The sequence below is a fragment of the Phalaenopsis equestris genome, unplaced genomic scaffold, assembly GCF_001263595.1.
Source record: "Phalaenopsis equestris unplaced genomic scaffold, ASM126359v1 Scaffold000203, whole genome shotgun sequence".
Classification (NCBI taxonomy): Eukaryota; Viridiplantae; Streptophyta; class Magnoliopsida; order Asparagales; family Orchidaceae; genus Phalaenopsis; species Phalaenopsis equestris.
In genome coordinates this window covers 1,668,582-1,689,740 of record NW_018164645.1, presented here as the reverse complement: position 1 = coordinate 1,689,740, position 21,159 = coordinate 1,668,582, and the positions used below count along the sequence as shown (strand labels likewise).

General features: G+C 35.2%; 2 protein-coding genes across 3 annotated transcripts; both read left to right on the top strand.

Moving 5' to 3' along the window:
- Positions 1-6,508: 6,508 nt before the first annotated feature.
- On the top strand, positions 6,509-14,851 carry LOC110022914. 2 transcript variants are annotated; one of them, XM_020722073.1, is made up of 5 exons: positions 6,509-6,577; positions 6,697-7,116; positions 13,877-14,093; positions 14,182-14,588; positions 14,658-14,851. In XM_020722073.1, exons 2-4 carry the CDS (start codon positions 6,745-6,747, stop codon positions 14,577-14,579), a joined length of 987 nt encoding a protein of 328 aa, XP_020577732.1. In that variant the 5' UTR covers positions 6,509-6,577; positions 6,697-6,744; the 3' UTR covers positions 14,580-14,588; positions 14,658-14,851. The 2 variants fall into 2 exon arrangements, with proteins under 2 accessions (XP_020577732.1, XP_020577731.1); XM_020722072.1 differs by having other exon boundaries at positions 14,182-14,851.
- Positions 14,852-16,995: 2,144 nt separating this feature from the next.
- LOC110022964 lies at positions 16,996-17,814 on the top strand. Its single transcript, XM_020722140.1, has one exon. The coding sequence runs from the start codon at positions 17,039-17,041 to the stop codon at positions 17,636-17,638; it is 600 nt and encodes a 199-aa protein (XP_020577799.1). The 5' UTR covers positions 16,996-17,038; the 3' UTR covers positions 17,639-17,814.
- The last annotated feature ends 3,345 nt before the right edge of the window (positions 17,815-21,159 follow it).

Genomic DNA, 21,159 nt, shown 5'->3' with positions numbered 1-21,159 from the left:
TATATATATATATATAACTATAAAAGAGGTTGAAATATAGCCGAAGTTTGGTCTAAATAAAGTTCTAATAAGTAAAAGTAAATTTAATCGAACCCCATCAAGACCGAATGGAGTCATTCACAAGTTAGTACTTCACAACTCACAAGATTGAATAACACAAAACAAAAGAATGAGCAATAAATGTACTATACACATTCAACAACCACAAACCTAGACAAAATCTCACATTCTGTGTTTAAATAACCAACCCCGCTTCTTGGATTCGTTATTGGTTGGGAAAGAAGAAGGCGCAGGGGTCGTGGGGTTGGGAAAAGCAGGCGAAATGACTCGCGGAAATACACGAGAAAGTTGGGGCCGCAGGGTCGATCTCACGACCCGCTTTTCGCCTATTTTCACGTCGTCCGACCGCGAAGTTGGGAGACAAACAATAAATGTTCACGGTTTTGGGCCGCGCCGCACGAAAAAAACGGCGTCAAATGGACCCTTAGTCTCCATTCTATTGAACAAATAGGTCCATGTTTGGGCAAAACTTAGAATTATTGGAGGGATGCTAGAGAGCGAGCGAAGTCCCCTTATATGCTTCGATACAAAGAAATTGCAGTTGATTGTTCTTAATGATAAGAATCTTTCTTTTGCTTGAAACAAAAGGCCTATCCATAGGACTCCCACACAGTAATAATTCTAAAAAGACAATCACAAAGTTGTATGTATCCATCCTTTTAGAATCAATATTTGTCACACCTAATAAAAAATAAATACTACTTAGTCAAAAGCATTTTAATCCAAAACTAAACTTTTAAATATATTTCCCAATTTATGAAACAACTGATATATTTATCAATTTTTATGCATGGCGGTTATAGTTATAGATTTACATATTTATATATTTGAAGCAGTACTTTAATTGATTGAGTGTGGGAATCTAACATGAATGGTGTGATTCAATATATTTATATAGAGTTGATACGCCATTAACAAGTTTCATCATTTAACACAAATCTTGATGCATGACAGGAATCTCATAGAAGCTTTATGATTCAATGAGACGGACCCAATCATATAAAAAATAGTCCAATCTAAGTAAAGTCGAGCCCAGATCAAGTCATTAAACCACTTTTTAAAGATTTTTGGACAAGTTTAGAAGGTCAAATAGTTGTCAAATCTGACGAATTTATAGTCGAATCGAGTATCTCGACAAATTAAATCCAACAAGCCCATAATTACTCAATCTAACATCATCATTAAGGCATCCAAATATCCATTAAATTTCATATGATTGCAAGAAACTCTCATGATTGTCTAATCAAAATGATTTATATTTCTGCATTAATTGCACCCAGAACACTATAAATAGAGTCCAACCCTCTCATGAGGGGAGAGTTTGAGTATTGAGAGAGAATTTCAGGCTTTGAGAATGAGCTTAATTTCGTCGACCATCGTTGACCTTCTTCGACCACAGCAACCGTCGTCGACGACCAGTCGTCGATCACTGTCAATCATCATCGACCACCGTTGACTGTTATTGTCCGTCCCTGACCATTTTAGACAACTGCCAACTACAGTCAACTATCTCTAACCTTCTTCGACCACCACCCGTCAACTGCCAACTACAGTCAACTATCTCTAACCTTCTTCGACCACCACCCGCCGTCGACCACCGCTGACCGTCTTTAACCGCCGTCTACCACAGTTGACTGTTGTTGACATTCACTGACCGTTGTAGACATCTGTCGACCGTCGTCGACCACTGCCGACCGACATTGACAACTACTTATCGTCTTTGAGCACCACTAATCAAATGTAGTTAATCTACAATATAACTTGAAAAAACTAGTAACTCTTTCTCGTCTGTGTGAAAAAGTATTTTTGTAATCATCAATCAATAGTTGATTTTTATAACTGAGCAAGACTTTGTAATTTTTTTTTCATTTTTACGGTTTTCCAAGTAAAAATTTCTCGTGCCAGCACTGGATATTTTTCTTTCATCTGAGTGTGTCTTGAATTCTCGTGCAACGCTAAGCCAATAATCCATTAATCTAGTACCGTGAATTTTCTAACATGCATCAAGAATGATGTATCATTTTTTTAATAATACATATGCAAGTCAAATGGCATATGCCAAGTTAAGAAAGTTTTTGTTTTAAAGCAAAGAAGAGGAAACCCTAAAACTGTGAACCCATGCGCAATTCATTAGATTTTATTAGCATGAGAAAAAAAAGGGTTTGAACTTGGAAGAAACTGTCATCCACCAAAAAATTAGAAAATACAACAATTATAATATAAGAAGAGGATTTTTTTTCATTGTAGAATTGTTGTTGTCATCTCCTAATGAGAGATAGTTGTGTCATATCCAAATATCTTATTGATATAAAAATCAATCTTTTTGTTTATTAAATCAAATTTCTATCATTTTAGGCCCTCTTTAATGATTCCCTGTGTTAAAAAAAAAAAATCCTTCTCGAGTATATTTCTTATGCGCCTAATAGTTTAGCACGCATTTATAGAGTAGTAAGTCCAAAGAAGCTCTCAAAGTATATAAGGGGAAAATTCTCTCTCTCCCTCTCTCTCTCTCTCTCTCACACACACACACACACACACACACACACATAGTTGCAAGCATTAATCATCGAACTACTGTGTATCTCCTTTTTGTATTGTATCCTAGTCTTCTATGTATATGTCTCTCATGATTACTCATGCAATGAGAAAAAATTTTGGTGGTTTCTTAATTTTAAGTTAAGACTAAATGCATGTTTTCCTTCTTCACATGTTAATTGGCTTATGCAGCGAAGGGGCTAAACCACCACTCACAATAAGGAATTGACACATACATTGAATAGATGTTTTCAAAGAAAATGTCAATAATCATATGATGAGTGATACATTTATGTTGTAGGTCATGACGGGCTTTTTTATAGCACTAGGGAGGTTGTGATGCAAATCTAAATAGAGATGATTGTGTGGAGATTGATGTTAATAATTCTTAAAAAAAACTAGTCCTAGATGACAATAAACAGATGTTATGTTCATGTAGCGAGGAGGCTAAAATCATCACTCACAACAAGGAATTGATACACATGAAGGAAAATGTGTATCAACAAGGAAAAAACTAGTTTTGAATGATTGCAAACACATATTATTATGTTTGAATGTAAATACATCGATTAAAATATAATTAAAAAAAAATCAAAGATGTAGTCTAAATTGCTAACAATCAAACATACACTAGCGCCACATTATTTTAATAAAATTTTAATATTCTCAATAATAGTTAAAGCTATAATTAGAAAATTAAAATTGTGGTATTTAGGGCGACCCATTTTTAAGAATCCTCATATCCGTTGCGATCGTTTTATTTATTTTAGATCGTTTAAAGATGTTATTCCTATATAATAAGTTTTATGATTGAGTAAAATTTGAACTGTCATAATCGATATTATTTTAAATTCAGAGTCAAAGTTGTTTACTTAATAAATATTTAATGCTTTCAAATTTGAACGGTATATTTAATATAATTTATATATTTTTTAAAATTTAACATGTCTCATTATATATATATATATATATATATATAAGGTTTATTTGGGACAACTACAATTGGTTGGAGAAATAGTTCTGAAGTTGCTACTGTGAAAACTAATATACAAAAAAATTATATTGGCTATTATATATTGAAAAAATAAAAAACAGTCTTCTTGTAGTCACAAAATTATAGCTAGATCACATTACAAAAACAAACAAAATTTAATTTGAATTAAAGTCATAAAGTGCATTGTCCACCGCACTGCCAACATACCACTGCCCCCAAACCCCAAACCCACTCTTAATGAGAGAAAAATCAACATAGATTTAATCAGATAAAATGAATTTATTTTGAGATGAATAAGCATAAAAATTAATTGTTTTAAAGTAAATGTAAAAATTAGGAGCTTCACCTACTACGAGCACACTTTTTTTTATTGTTTTAGTATATATATGCAATTTTTTTTTAGCAAGAAACAATCAAACTTTGATCAAGAGTCATTTAGAACTCTGATTTCAATAAACTTATAGTAAAACTTACTGGTTTGATGAGACGAACCCGACAATACCAAAATCAGTCCAATCTTAATGAGTTCATCCTAGCTCAATACATTAAACAACTTTTGGGAGCTTTTCGAGCATAATTGAAAAGTGAAACGAGTTTCAAATCTAATAAGCTTATAGTCAAATCAAGTGTTTCGACAAAATAAATTCAACAAGCTCGAGATTGCTAAATTCTAACATCACTAAGATACTCAAATGTCGTTGAATGCCGTCCGATCAATGGATTTTTTTCGAGCAGTCCCATCAAAAGTGATTTATATTCCTTTCTATGTCAAACCACGATAGTATCACCCGACATCAATAGATGACCAACGTTTAATATGACCAAGCCATCTAAGGCTACTCTCTCTAATCTTGTATGTTGCTTGGCTACTCCAATTCCACTCTTTCATGAATTTATATGTTTCACATTTTTTCTCCAAGTGTATAACCACTCATCCACCTAAGGAAATCTCAACTCAATAACACTTAATTTTATCTTTCCTTTTTGCATGTCAATATTTTATTCCATAAAACATTGAAGGTCTCACCACCATCTTATAAAACTTTCCTTTTATTCTAAGCAATAATTTTCTATCACACAGTAAACCCAATGCATTCTTGCACTTCAACCATCAAACCTGAATTGTACTAATAACATCATCATCATCTATATCACCATAATTGTGAACATAAATCTGAGATACCGAAAATGTTTACTCATTTTAATGAAGTGATCGTCTATTGAGATGACCTCATTATTATATCTGCTACTACTAAAAATGTATTTCATGTATTTAGTGTTTGATATACTCTAACGACAGTATTCAGACTCTAAGGTTGATATTCATAATTCGAAATTTTTCTAAACTATATCTCTAGTCTTATCCACTAGAAGAATATCATCACCAAAAATCATATGCACTAGAAGAATATCATCAACAAAAATCATACACTAATTTACGTTCATGTCCAGAGGTCTAGTAACAATATCCATAATTAAAAAAATATATATATAGACTCAAAGCCCATCTTCAATGTAACCCAACTAAAATAGGAAAATACTTGGTCAATCCTTCTTGTATTCTAGCACAAGTAACAACTCTAATATACATATTCTCAACGATTTGAATATAAATAATATCAAAATCTTTCTTAAAAATTTAAATATAAACATGCTTAAAATTTAAATTATTTGTCATTGTCGAATCTTGATATGTCCATGAATCATACCAAATGAGCTGTTTGTAAATCAAGAGAGAGAGAGATAAATGAGTGATATATTTTGTCTTATTCATGAAATGATCTCCTTATTTATATAAAGAGAGAGTATAATTCATGATATTACAGTTTTGCACATATTTTAAAGCAGTGTTTTGCAGAGTATTCTTAATATTTTACATGTATGAGCTCATCGGTCTATTGTTCTCTAGTTCAGTTGTCTCAACTTGATTGGCTTCTGGTTGGCAAAACCAGTTCGGTCAACTAGGCTTAGTTGACATTATTGGTCGGTGTATATGGTCTAGTTGTCGACTTTGGATAATAGAAAATAAGACTTTCAGATATCCCCTATATGATTGGAGAATCTGAGGGATTGAATATTCTCTGAAGTCGAGTTCTTCGTGGTGCTTGACTTTGATGCATCATTATATTATTTCCGATCGAATGGTTCAAACTCAGATTGTTTCGTTGTCTTCTTGTTATTCTTGTAGCTTGATTGGCTCCGACCTTCCCGATGTAGTCCAACACTTCAAATATTTTGATATCATAATCATATCAAAATTTATTTGTGTAAAAGAAAAAAAAAATCAGTAATATTTGTTATGTGCCGTTAAGAAATTGATAGTCACATAAATAAATATAAATATTTAAGTATTAATTACACTAATGCATCAGAATCATTTATATTTCCCTTTTATATCATGTGAATAAAAGAGTTTGTCGTGCGGCCCACCAATATGACATGATAATTTTCACTACATTTAAAAAAATACATAGTAGCGAAATTTTTTATGCAATACTAACCATATTTACATATTTAAATGCATAACAATGATGTTGCAAATAAGCAAACTTTAGATCAATTGACATACCTCCTAGAATCTTCCGGATGATGCCACGTGGCGCCATGCTAGCTGTTTTCATGAATTCAAAATTTTTTAATACATTCTCGCATATAAATTATTATATATTAAATGGGCGGTCTAGATCGACCCGAAATCGCTATGAGTCGACCCGGCACCGCGTCCATTTAAGACCGCGACAGCATGCATTATACGATCGTGTCCACTCGATCTATGATGGACGGTCTTAATCGTGAGAGGAGAATTATATTTCTTAAATGGTATTATCGCCGACATGGGACACTGACGGGAATAGAAAGAGTCGTGGGGTATCTTGGTAATTTCGTAAAGCCAATCACCTGTTTATAAGTAGAGAGGATGAAGGTTTACACCTTCTCCTCCCTCTCATTTCTCTTTTCGCTGAGGTATCAATCGGATTGCTTCGTAGGGTGAGATTTTCTCTTCCTCTTTTCTTTTTTACAATCTTTGAAGTTTTCCGTTTAGTTTCTGTGAATCGAGCATGTTTGGTTTCTAGAATTTTGATTGGTATCGTTGACTGGAAATCCAGGTCCAACGAGTAATTAGGCTTCAGCGGAAGATTTTACGGGGCGCTATTATGTTGTTGACAGAAGAAATTAATATCCAGGTGAGAGATTCACGTTCTATTCTGGATTTCTCGCATAACTGGCCGATGAAGTTAGGGCCGCGAAGGTTGGGTTGGAGGGGCGTTGGCGGAGGCCGGATTGGAGCGGTGGATGGAGATTGTCGGATTTGCGCGGCTTCCGGGGACCTTTTGGCGCGGCTTGCTGGCGCGGAGGGGAGCAAGTTTGTGGGACAGATTGGTGGTTTCAGCCACGAGAGTGAGCACGATCTAGCGGTGATGGTGAGTGATTTTTTGGAGAATAGGAGTGCCGGCGAGGAGTCGATGTTCAGTAGTGACAGTGATTCCGGGATTTCTGATCCCAATCGATTCGCAGAGAAAGTCCTGGTGAGCTTTCTTGTCTTCCAGTTATACTGCATTTTTTAGTGGATGAATTTAATTTTTACCTTTGTTGCTAATAGTTTATTTTGCCCGATAGTTTTTCTTTCCATTACACGCTTGCCAATACGCTCTTTTTCGATGTGATATCTTAATACGAAATTTTATAATTCAGGGAGATTAATGTTTTTATATCCAAGTCAGAGACAATTTATTCGATTATTGTTGTACTTGACATATTCAGCAAGTTATTTGATGGTGGCAGTAGTTTTTCTATTCTATCCTTGTTTGTGAACTACTTTGATGATAGCGTTCAATGGGTTTTTCTTTTCATAACCCCATTATGAATCACTCTTTTTATCCGTGTTTATCTGGTGACAACCTTACAAATTATAATTGACTGGTGAGTTAGAATCGCTTATTCAAAATTTATAACGCTTGGAACTGTTAAAACATTTATTGGCTGTTATACATGAAGCACGTGATGATAGCTTTAAAACAAGTTAGGTGATTTTGCATAAATAGCTTTGTCTCATTATGGTAGCTAGATAAGTTGATGTATAAAAGCTTGGTATAAAGTTGTATGTCCTCAGATTGGCATGGAAGTATAAGACAATCTTGATTTTTTTTTTTATTGTTTGGTTTAGGGTGAAAGTGTTTAGAAAAAAAATAATTGGTAATAGAAGACGGAGAGGAGAAAGAAAGAGAAGAAATTAAAGAATTTTATTTTTAAGAGTACAGACTTAGAAATTACTAGTGAATACTAATACTGAATCTCAAGGGTACATTAGGTCCTGTATATAGACCACAAGACAGCTATGAAAAGCCTATACAAACCCCAATGCTACAAACCTTAGAACACTTACTTTATAAGTTACTTACTGCAATCTTCAGCTAAGCTCTAATTCCTATTACTCGCCTTCAAGCTAATAGATTCAGACTAAACTATTAGCTTGCTTCGAAGTAGATTGAATTGTTGGCAAGATAATAGTTTGGTAAGTATATCAGTTGTTTGATCTTGAGAGCTAATATGATGAACGAGAATTAGTTTATTTGATCTCTGATGAAATGATGACCAATTTCAATGTGCTTTCTCCACTTACGATACACTAGATTATTAGTCAAAGATGTAACAAATTTATTATCGTAGTATATCATGCTGGGATGCTTGACATGAACATCGAATGTCTGTATAAGTCTTCACAACCATAAGATGTTGGTGGTAGTTGCAACCGGAGCTCTATACTCCTCTCCAGTCGACGATCTGGCAACTATATTTTGCTTGTTGACATTCCATGAGATCAATGTTTGTCCAAGAAAGGAGCAAAACCCAATTGTAGATTTTTTATCATTTTTTTCACTTGCCCAATTAGCCACACATGTCCTCGAAGTTAGATCACCTTGTTGAATGACCAGTTCATGTCTCGGAGTCCCTTGAATGTATTTGAGAAGTGTATTAAGAAGTTGAAAATGATAGATTGTTGGTTCATACATATGTTGAGATAGATAATTGACAACAAATGATATATATGGTATGGTAAATTTTAAGTATTGCAGAGATCCAGTCAATTGTCGGTAGAAGTCGGGATTATTGAATAACTACATTTTTTTTGGCTGAATAGGAGCCTCAATAGGTAAGGGAGTAGCTGTTGCCTTGCAATTTTGCATCCCAGCCAAGCTCAAAAGTTATTGAACATGCATATGATGTTTTTAAAAAAATATACATTTTATATCTGTCACATCAGTGCCCAAGAAATAGCCACGGATCCTAGTTGTTTGAGCAGAAATCTTAAATAAATATTAGATATAAAACTGGATATAGCTATGATACAATTCCCTATAACTAATATATCATCTACATAGATTAAGACAAATATTTTCACTTTATCCTTATTATATATGAACAAAGATGGATCAACTTTACTATTAGTAAATTCATTTTCAATAAAAAATATAGATAGTATATTAAACCATTGTCTTGGAGCTTGCTTGAGACAGTAAAGGGCCATCTTGAAAAGGCAAACATGTTTGGGGTGCTGAGTATCTTGGAATCCCTGTGGTTGATGCACATAGATGGTATCCTAATGATTACCATGCAAAAACATGTTAGGAAAATCAAATTGCAATATCTCCCAATTATTGTGAAGATCTATAGTGAACAATATCCTAATACAATGGATTTAAGCAATCAAATTAAAATTTTCGAATTAATTGATCTCAAATTCTAGTTTGTAACCATTGAGCCACAAGTCGAGTTTTGTACCGAGCAACCTGGCCATTGGCTTTGAATTTAGTGGTATATGTCTATAATAAGCCAAGAATGTTAGGAGGAGGAAGAACTGAAGCCCATGTTCCTTAATGTTGAAGAACTTGAAAGTCTTTAGCCATAGCTTCTCTCCATTGAATATGCTTGACAACTTATGTATAACATGTGGGATCCGACATCGAAGCAATAAAGTATGCTAGGTTAAGTTTATGGATAGGTTTGAGGGTATCGATCTTAGATTTAGCGAGGATAGGATGAATAGAGTTCAGGACAGGGTGTGGAAATGGTGAATCAGTCGAGGAACTAGATTGCAGAATATTTGCAAACGGCTCATTCATATGCGGCTGGTTTAACGTGGACACGGGACAAGCGGTTGATGCCAGGTTCGAATTAGGAGTATCACTAAGTATGGGGATTGTGGCATGAGCAGGGGCATGGCAATGGAAGTAGAGGGATGTGAGGGGGAGCTTTTTGTGGCAGTGAAGGTCAGGCAACAACATCAAAGGCATAGGAAAAATGATGTTCATAGAAAAACCATATGGCAAGAGATAATTATCTTACCTGTAAAATCATGAAAAGTCATCTATGAAAGCAGCATAATATGTATATCCTTGGTGGGGCATGATTGGGGAGGGATCCCATACATTGGTATGAATCAATTTTAAATATATGGTGATGATTTTCATTTAACTTGCATGGTTGTTTATGACCTTTATTTAATTTGCAAGACAGACACGACGAAAAGCGTGAATGAATCTTGAGATCCTATGTCCTGGAGATGGTGTGAACAATCTCGGACTGAGGATGGCCTAGTCTTTTGTGCCATAAATCAGCAAGATGTAATCTTATAGCTGAAGCTGCAAGAACTTGATGGTTTTGCTGAAAAGTAATTGGATAGAGACCCTTGCAACTTGTTCCCTTAAGAGGAACCTACTCATTATGTGAGTCAGGGATAGAAATTTCAGTTGAGTCAAATGAAACAGTTACATTGTTATCTTTATTAAATCTTTGAATTGAGAGTAGATTCTGGGATATGGAGGGAACATGATAGATATGTGATGGTTTAAGCTTACGATTAGGTGTGGGGAGAAGCCCGTTACCCATATGCTGAATCCGAACTGCTTGTTAGCTACCAACCACAACTTGTTCATTGCCATGATAAGGTTCAGCTTTTGAAGTTGAGTCATGTCCGTTATGAGATGGGCCGTTGCTCCTAAATTCAAAACCAATTCCTGAGAGGTAGCGTTAAGAGCTTAGGGTGTTATTGTCGGAGTATACTCTAGATTCGTCTATGCCAACAACTTGAAGTGGAGTGACCAATGTAACATTACATATTTGATGCTTGATGTTAGGCCGGATGCTTTGTTTGTTGTTTTTGGAGTTTGCGGTTGAAGTCCCTTTCTGATGGAATGTGTTTCCTTTGTCACATCCTTTCATTCGGAAGTTACCACGACCTATAGTGACTAAAAATGCCATTTGATTATCAGTTATCTCTTCTTCCTTAGATTTTTCATTTGCCAAATTGATTTCTTCACTGCAAAAAAAGGAATAGAGATCATCCTAGGATGAAGTTTGGTGTGAATAGTTGTTTTAAATATGTTGATGGGAAGGCCATTGAGAATGTAGAGAATGGCATCCTCTTGATCAATATTGGAACCAACCGTTATGATGTTATCCACCAGTGCCTTAATCTCTGAGAGATATTGTGTCATTGTATTGTTATTAATTGATATATGGTGTGATTTATTTTTGCGTTGAATTACTCTTGATCGATTTTTGAGTCGAAGTTTTTTTTCAAGAGTTGTCCAAATTTTAGCAGAGGTTTGGAGATGTAATACATAGGAGAGGACAACAACCGATACAGTATAGTACAAGAATCTGAAAGGTTTTGATCCTAGGAGATCCAACTGGTATATTGAGGATTTGGAACAATTGGACCAACACTGTGTGGAATAATTTTCGGAGGGCGGCTATTGCTTCCATCAAGAAACCCATAAAATCCATTGGCTGCAAATATCTTGAGAATTTGAGCCTGCCGTATTGGACAGTTTTCATTTGTCAGTGATTATGAGTCAGTTGCTTGATATTAGATATCAAGAATTTTAGGAAGGGATATTGGTATTGGAAACCAAGTTAGGGGAGGTATGAAAATGTGATGTCCCAGAATCTTCCATTAGAAGGAAGGAAAAGTAGACAACAGGGACAAGAAGAAAGAATAAGGAAGTAAGAAAGGAAGAACCGACAGCAGCCCTTAAAACCAAAAGAAAGTTTGGAGATCAAGAAAATAAATGCGGAGAAGCAATACAAGAGAGGCCGACGTGGTGAGCGATCCGAACCTAGACCTTGCCATCGAGAGAAAGAGGAGAACGGGGAGAGTTACGTAGGTGACAATCGGAGGCAGTGTCACTCCAGAACTCGATCCATCGAGGGGCCTTCCGACATATGAAATGAGGCTGCATTGAGAGCTTGTGGCAGAAGAGAAGGTACCAGTGGCGGGATCCAAAATGAAGAATGCAGGTGTTCCTAATCGGAGAAGAAATCAGCGATGAGATCCCAAGAAAAGGGATCTTTCAAGACGGTGAAAAAGGGTGCAGCGAAGACTTAGCACTTTAAAAAAAGAGAGTAAGAGGCTTGAAAAGGAGAAAACAGGGGGCTCTTGTACCATAAAGACATGGGAATACAAGTGAATATTGAAACCAAATCACAAGAATAAAGTAGGTCCTATCCTATATATAGACCGTAAGAAAGCTATGAAAAGCCTATACAATTCCCTATGCTAATGACCTTATACCACATACTTTAAAATTTTCTTATTACAAGCTTTATTGAAGTTCTCATTCTTATTAGTTTACAGTATCATATTACTTCCTGAAAAATTGATGATTACTTTTTTGAGGAACTTCTAAATTAGGTACTTTTCTAGTATTTGTGCGTTTTATCATGCATCATGCTTGTGACTTATTTATGCTCTTACCTCTCCAGTGTATGTAGATTTATTTGCAGTTATTTTGACATTCGTTAAATTTGCTCATTGGTTGATGCATCCTTAACATAAAGTTACATGTACTCTTTACCTAGAAGAAAAATATAGTATTCTAGCAAGTTATTTGGTTGCTGCAAGTAAGTTCAGAAGTTAGGGAATGCCTGGTCTTTCAAGATAGGTCAATTTTGTTTCACATACATTTCAGAATAGGAATTTTTTTTTTTAGTCTTATACTCGAGTTACACAAGGTTTTATTTTTTGTTAACCTCCAAAATTCCAATTACTGGATTTTAATGTAAGATTGACCCTCGATGCTTCTGGTAGTTATGTTACAATATGTTCTTTATTTCATGATTTATTGTTCTTATAGAGCCGGGATAATAGATTAGTTTCCTCTCTTCCTAAGCAAAATGGTAGACAATTAATGATAATGATAACGGAACTTTTAAGAACAATATGATTGAAGTATGGATTGACTTAAAGGTACCTCAACAGGGCATTTATCGCTATCAGTTAAAGTCTAGGTTATCTTAACTAATATGCTATATTAAGAAGTAAAAAAAACCATGTTATGGTGCTTCTGCAACATTATCAATGTAAACCAGTTGGCGCTTTGTTGGATTATAGATATCTAATTACTTAACAATGTTTAACTTTGAGACTCAATCATTCTTTGCAGAAGAATATCATGTTAAGTTATGATCCTAATCACATTTGTGCCTTTACAAGTTATATAGGAAATATTTTTAAGCATTTTTTCCGGTGAGATATTTAACACCTGTTCAATTTAAATCATTGGCTACGAAACTTTTAATGGATTGTTATAAAACTGTAATTTTAACTATCCTCTATACTATTTACCAAATCTATCCACCGCAGCTGTTTTTTGCTCTCATAGTTGCTTCACACATTCTCGAATGTTTATCTTTTATCCTTATTTCCCCGTTTCTGTGACAAGCTTCTAGGCCCTTTTTTCTTGCTTGGATGAAGAGAATGTGGTGGTTTTAGCAGAAGAAGAGGCTATTTATTAGGACAGTATTAGGACAGTTTTTTTTTTTTTTACTCTAGCAAACTGAACATCTTTAATCATGAATTTTCACATTTTTGTGATTATTGAAGTTGTCATTAAACATCTCAGCAGTAATTGTTAGGACTTTAAGCTGTGAATTTTGAGTTTTAATCCTGTGAAGAACACTCGATGTCTCCTATAATTGTAATTCTCCACTATAAATTCATAATCCTAGTTAAATCTGTAGTGGCGAAAACAGAATGCAGCCTTCAAGCCATTGAACATTTATAATTTTTTGTGATTGTGTTCCTTGATCTTTTTTGTTCTCTCTTTTTTTTTGCTCTTAGTTTCTCTTATGCAAGAGTTGCAGTTTTTTAATCTAAACTAGGTTTAGATGAAAATACAAGATAAATTTATCATTATAAACCTGATGACTTATTATCTACTTTTGTAATTGAAGGAAACCAGACAGAATTTTATTAATGTAACCATTCCTTTCTATGTTGTGCAGTTCCTTAAAAACTCTGTTGATCAATTTGAGAGCGCACTATCATCATCTGTTCAAACTTATCTGCTCTCCCTCCATGATACCGACCTTCTTTCCTCCGGTGGCAGCCAATGCCATGGTCGGTGTATCAGGCAAGCACTGGTAAAGCTTCTTTGTCTTTCTGGCTACGACGCTGCTGTTTGTTCTTCCAAATGGCAAGGTTTTGGCAAAGTCCCTGGAGGTATTAGCTTTAACTCTTACTACATTGATATTCCCTTGTAATAATTATTGAACATCAAGCCCATCATTACCTTCTCATTCCATATCAGGTGATCATGAATACATTGATGTAATTCATTCTGGAAAAACAGGGAGTTCTGAAAGACTAATCGTCGATATCGACTTCCGAAGCCACTTCGAAATAGCTAGAGCCATTACATCTTATGATGCAGTTTTTAATTCTTTGCCAGTCATTTATATCGGTTCCATGTCCAAGCTTAAACTTTTACTACAAATCATGGTCGATGCTGCAAAATTTTCTCTCAAGCAGAACTCCATGCCTCTCCCGCCATGGAGATCTCTTGCTTATTTGCAGGCGAAATGGCAGTCTGAATATGTGAGGGTCTGCTGCCTTGATGCGCAGAGCAACCTTCTCTTCGATCCATTAGATCATCCGCGGTGCATTGGACGCCTGAATAGGCTCAAATCATCGCTTCTTTCTGATTGAAGCACAGAGGCAAGTTACATATACGAGTTATTTTAGAATCTCAAGCAGTTTTGAATTTTTTAATTCATTTTCTTACAGATTTAAGTCGAGTGAGGTTCAATAAGCTGCCATTTTGTGAAGGCGGCAAGCAGTGTGGTTCATTTAGTTTTGCAATTTTTTTTATTTTTTATTTTCTATACTTTCATTTTTGCTTAGTCCGTAGGAAAATTTGTTTGATGCCTTCATTTTGTTGATTTGTTTTGTACACACAATATATGGGGAAACGGATCTAATTTGTGGTTTATTGATGTAAATTTTGAAATTTTAAAAGATGTTATGTTTATTTCTTTTTTTCTTAACATTTTTTCCTCTCTTTTTTTTTTTTTTGCATTGTTTCCATTTTGATATTTTTACAACGGTAAGAAAATTATAAATTAATAAAATCACAAAATGAAGCACTTTAAACATCAAACCATCAAAAGCGCAAAAAAATAGTGTCCGGAGTATGTGATACAACGGAAGGAGCGGAGCACAGACCTCTATTGTTTCACATCTGTTGTTTGGACGCAGCTTTTCTTAGTTCGGACGCAATATTTTCTCCAAAAGTGCAGGGTCAGTTTGTATCAATTCTATGAATTGGGGGTTAGCAGCTCTCTTTGAATAATGTCCGTCATTCTTAAATTTTCAAATCATCGAATTAGTGAAATTTATGATATGCAAATTATTCGTGGCATTCATGGAAGGGTAAGGCCGCATTGTTGTGAAAAAAATGACGACAATAAAGCGACAAACCGGCTCGAGAAAATTACACAAGAAAATGTGACACAAGATTTACGTGGTTTTGCAAATTGCTTACGTCTACAGAGTTGCTGAAGATTTTATTATTTAAGAATTATGCCTGTCGATCATGTCGACAATTACAAGAAAACTCTCTCCCTCTCTCTCCTCTCCTTCTCTCTCTATCTCCCCACCCGAGAGATATACAACCGAAGAAGTAGATTTTGAGGAGTAGCAAGCTTGGCGAATCCTTTTCTCCACCGTAAACCTAAAGGAGAAGCCACGCCCACAAGCATAAAATAAAGTGAAGAAGCTACAATTGGAGAACCTATTGCTTAAGCTATTTAAAGCCAATTATCTTCTGCTTTGAAAGGATGGCAGGACCCACTAGATGAAAGAAACAAGATTTTTTTTTTTTGTTTCCCGCTTGTTGCTTCCCCAAATACCATAAAAGGGAAGCATAAATTAATTCTCCTTTTCCAACCCACAGAAGCAAGGATTAATTTGTGAAATAACAGAGGCGGTAAGAGCTTAGAAAAGAAAGACGTGGGGTTCCAAACCGAGAAGAATATCTGACGGCACGAGAAGCTTAGTAAATGAATTAAGAGTAGATAAATTAGAATCAATTTATCAAATGATTTCTATAAATATGAAGCTGCCGTAATAGGAAGTGAATCGGGTCTCCACCTTTCTCAACATAACTCCCATGAAATATTCCCCTTTTTTTCATAATTTTAAATATTCGATTCATCATATAGTTTTTTTTTTCATTGGTCAAAAGAGAATTTATAAGTTCTTTTATGAAGTTTTACCAAATTAAATAAATCAGAATTGGTCAATTTTTAGTTCTTGATCCAATCTAATGTCGATACCTCTCTCTATTATTGTTGAAAATATAAAATAGCATCGGGACAGCTTCTAATTTTGGGATGAGTTTAAAGTGCGATATATTTATAAAGCATTATCTTTCCCCGGCCCATCTCTCCAACTGTTGCCGCGAAGTTGTTTTATTCTAAGAAATTATGATTATTTAATTTTATGATAAACATGTAAAGCCCATACTAAAGTTTGAATTAAAATGTAACATGTAAAATTAACAAAATTAAATAATATAATTTTTAAATTAGAAAGATTGAAGTAGGGATGTGAAAAGTAAACTGGCAAATATTTCCACATACACGTAAGGGCATATTCAGGTATATGTCAACGTGAATTATTGCCCACTTTGAATTTAACTTTTTTTATACATTTATTGTTATTTTATTTTTTATATTATTATCAGATTTTTTTTTTCTTAAATTTTGCCTCCCATGGACTTAAACTTGATTATCCAAACCTTAGAATCATTCAGTGATCCCAACTCAACCAAAACAAAGATAACAAAATAGACTAGTGCTGCAGTGCACGTAGATAGATACATTGCCAGAACCATAAGAAAAAAACATCTGCCTAATCATAAATTTGAGATTAAAATTAATCAGGCCAGCAACTTCCATAACATTTTTTAACTTCAAAATAAATAATTAACATCATATTCAAACGACTCATATATTTATAATAAAAACATATTATATTATATTAATTTTTTTATCATTTTATTATCCTTCAATCACTCATCTTAAAAAATTCAAACTAAGTAACTTATTAAGCTACACTTGTTCTTCATTGAAAAGTAGCAAACCATCACCTTTCCTTCTTCCGCCATGGAAGAAAGAGCAACTCCAAGCCAAAAAGACGCCGCCTTTAAGCCCAGCTCCGCCGTGAAAGGCCTCCGTTTTGGTGGCCAATTCATCACCAAATCCTTTACTGTCCGCCGCGCTACCTCGCCGGAACTCCTCCACCTCCTCAACTATCCATCCCCTGCCTCCCCCTTCCCTTCCACCATCGCTTACCTCCCAACAACCTTCACCATCCTCGCTCACGAAGCTTACCGTACCATTACTCTCGGACTCGGCTCTCGCCGTTCCAAAGCTCTGTTTTTTATCTTCGAATCCGAATCTCTCTGCTCCGCCGTCAGCCCCTCATGGACTCCACTCATCACCCTCGGCGACGTGAACCGCCGCTTTCTGCGAGGGCTAACCGGCTGCGAGATGGCGCGATTCAAGTTCAGAAAAGGTTGTCTTACCTTCTACCTTTACGCGGTGCGGCGGCGTGGAGGCGCTGGATTTAGCCGCGCCGATGATCTGCGGGCGCTGGTTGAGTCTGTTGCCGCGTTGAATGATTTTCTGGATTTTACAGCTCTGCTCGCCGCGCCGAGCCAGAAGAGTCTTGGGGACTCGCCGACGTTGGCTGTGGTTAACTGATTTGGAAAAAAAAAAGTTTCATCTTTAGCTTAAAGTTTGAATTTTTATGAGATTGATGTTCGACTGTTTAGATTGCTGTTGTTATCCTGAGAGTGGAGATTATCTCTGAAGATCCTTTTTTGAAAATTGAAGCTTTTGGGTGTGAAATATGTAATTAAAGCTGTTGTAAGTGTAATAACTTAGGGTTTGATTGATTTGATGATGATAAAAAGAAAAAGTGTAAGAAATGCACTGAAATTGTAATAAAATGTATCTGAAACATTTTAAATTTCTTTAATTTGATGTAAAATCAATGTAGGAGTTCATGTTTTTATATTAGGTTTATTGAAAAATAAACTGAACGTAGAATGTGATTGATGCTGGCATCCATTGGTGGTGATGATGGCATCCGGTGGTGGTGTTGATGATGATGGTGGTGGCGGTGATGGCAAAACTGTAAAGGCAGTGCATGATAGAGTGCAATGGTGTAGAGTATCATGTTATGACACTAGCTGCAAATTTTTTTCAATTAATAAAACTGTTTTATTATCATTGGAATCTCTCTTTAACAACTCTTTCCAATTATTATTCTCACTGCTACACCATCTTTCATCTTAAATCGTTAGAAAAATGAAATTTTTTAAAACAAAACAATCAAATTAAAAACTACTCATTTGAAACATAAAAATTAAAAAATGGATCTAAAGGCCAAAAAAGTAGCTAATTTTTTTTTATAATATGCGACTAATATAATATAATGTATTATGATTTTTAATTTAAGAAAAAAAAACTTTATAAGAAAATAATGCATAACATCTTTGACTTAAATTTTGTTTCGGATTTTAGAGTGAAAATATAAGCAATAATCCACGGTATAAAAATGAATAATTTGTTTTTTCTTAGATTAATTTTGTCAATAATTGAGGTCTTGCTAATTAAAAAAGGCTGCTTTCAAGTGTTAGGTGACCGAAACCTCAGAAAATTGCAGGGCTCATGTTCTACATGCTACCAAGTAAAATTTCAAAATAGTCCACAATTATTTATACATTTACATGCAGTCATTTTAGTCTAGAGTTTATGTAAATATCAAATTAATCATCGTATTTCTTAAGTAAGGGATAAAATAATCCCTATTTTAGAATATGCCCATACAACTGTCATAAAACTCATGTAGTATTGTATTGTAATGCACTTAAAAAGTATTTCAATATATAAGATAATACAAAATAATAATTAGATTAAATTAAGTATATTTTTCAGTCATAAGAGCCAATATTGTGGTCAACGACAATGAAGGTTCCTTCCAAGTCCGTCGTCAACGTGGCAATTGCAATACCCACACAGAAATCCTAAGAATGGCTTTCGAATTGGGCGCCGCGCCCTAACTCCCCATTTAAATTTATTTTAAAAATATAAATCTCGTTTGTATAAATGAATCTGTTATAAATTAAAAAATATATCATTATTATCAAGTTTTAAGTGATGTGTTATGCAAAAAAAAAATAATGCCGAAACAAACAAATTTACATAACAATCAAACACAAACAATTTATGCGGTTTGATTCAATTACACCCACGGAGGTGTCGCCCGGTCGTTGGTCGTCCACATGTGTGAATGACAGATAATATTTCTTATTTTATAGAGAGTTGTTTGATTTGGTTTAAAATAAATGACTAATTTATATTTTTTGAAGTAAAATGAAATAATGTATTTCAAAATAATGTGTGCCAATGGTGGAGAGTGACGGGTGTTGGCAATGGCAAAGGTGGTCCGCTATAGCAGTGGTGGCCGGCATTAGCGGTAAGCCGCGGAGGGTGACTACATTGGTGCCCAACGGTAGCTGATAGCCGCGGTTCTGCCCTACGGCAGTGCCCAACGATCGGTGATGGTGGCGCTACCCGGGGCCAACAGCGATGGTGCATGATATTGACGGTGGCCAGGCCACCGTCTGAGAATGTGATCGTTTGTGGCGGCGGCTGCCTGTCTCATGAATTTCTCTTCTTCAATTCCAGGATTTCAATTTGACTCTTCTTACAACTGTTCTTAAACTCCTTTCACCTGAGAAAATAGATTTTGTAATTTGTTACTTTTATATGAAGAAATGAAAAATGTTCCGGGACTAGCAATGAAAACTGATGGTATTTGTAAGCTTATATAAGCTTCATTCAATTAACCATTTCATGCATATGTTTACACTCAATCGACTCCCCTGATGCAAAATCCATCCAATTCAGCATAAATGAAAAAGCCGGTTAGCATGACCTTTGATAACCAACACCTTCCTAAAGAATGAACAACTAAAATTAGCTTCCAACATTCACAGAAAGAATGGTTTTTCAAATATATAATTAAGTTTTCAATTCCAAAATTAGTAATTAGAGCAAGCCCAAGAACGGCCACGATAAAAAGCCAACAAAGATATGCAGGCCATAACCCCACATACAGAAGGATGAGAAGACTAGATTGCCTGCACATATCCAAATTATGTACAAAATTGTGAATACCGCCTATAACAAACTGCAATTAAAAACCAACCAAATTCAAACCTAAAGAGCGCGACCACCAGAGCGGTTGAAATCCACACGCAATATACTCAGCAGGGACCACAACATGAATTATATAGCGTCAAAGCAATAAACTCTACAAATTACAGTCAAGCAAAAGCATTCCAAAACCAGAATCAATAATTACCCCCACAGTGCGTATGGAAACACCACCAGTTGTAATCATAAGCTCGAGAAATGAGAAAACATCAAAATCCCAAAGGGACATGAAAAACAGTCATAGTACCAGATCAATACTAGTTCATTTAAATCGAGCCCCACCTATGGGAAGTTAGATTCCCCTACATTTCTCAAGAAGAAGCCATTAAAATTTAACTGATACATCTCTCACCTGCAGAGAAGGAGAGTGGCCTATAGAGAAGAGTAGTGAGAAAGAGAGTGACCTGGAGAGAAGAAGATTAGAGGATTGAGGAGGATGAGATAGCGACGAAGCCAAAATACCGAAGAGGGAGACTATTTCGGACATTTCATTTTCCAAACAGCAGAATGCATGGCCGAGGCTGTGGAGATCTGACATTCTAAATTGGCGAAGAAATGTCGTTGTGGTCGATGCAGCTTGCGGGGATGTTGATTTTTCAAAAAGGGGTAGCTCATTTCTCCGGAGTTCTCTGCAACGAAACGGAGCTCCGCCACAGTCTCAAAAGAGGCATAACCGTGAAATTGTAGTGATAAAAATAAATTTGTTATGAGAATAATAAATTTTTTTCCCAATTGTTATGTATTTACATGTCTAACGCCTAAACTTAAATTTTATATTCATACCGCCCAAATTTTTCATCACTTAAAAAATACCGCCATTTAACTTCTAAAAAGTGAAATACACTTTTTCAAGCAAAGGAAAGGTGGCAGTGTGTAAAAATTGAAGCTTAGTTATTAGATATGTAAATACATAGGAATTGACTGGCATTCATGCAATTCTTCCTAGATTTATAAGCCTAAACTTGGACTCTATAGAAAGACAAGCAGCAAGCAGGAAT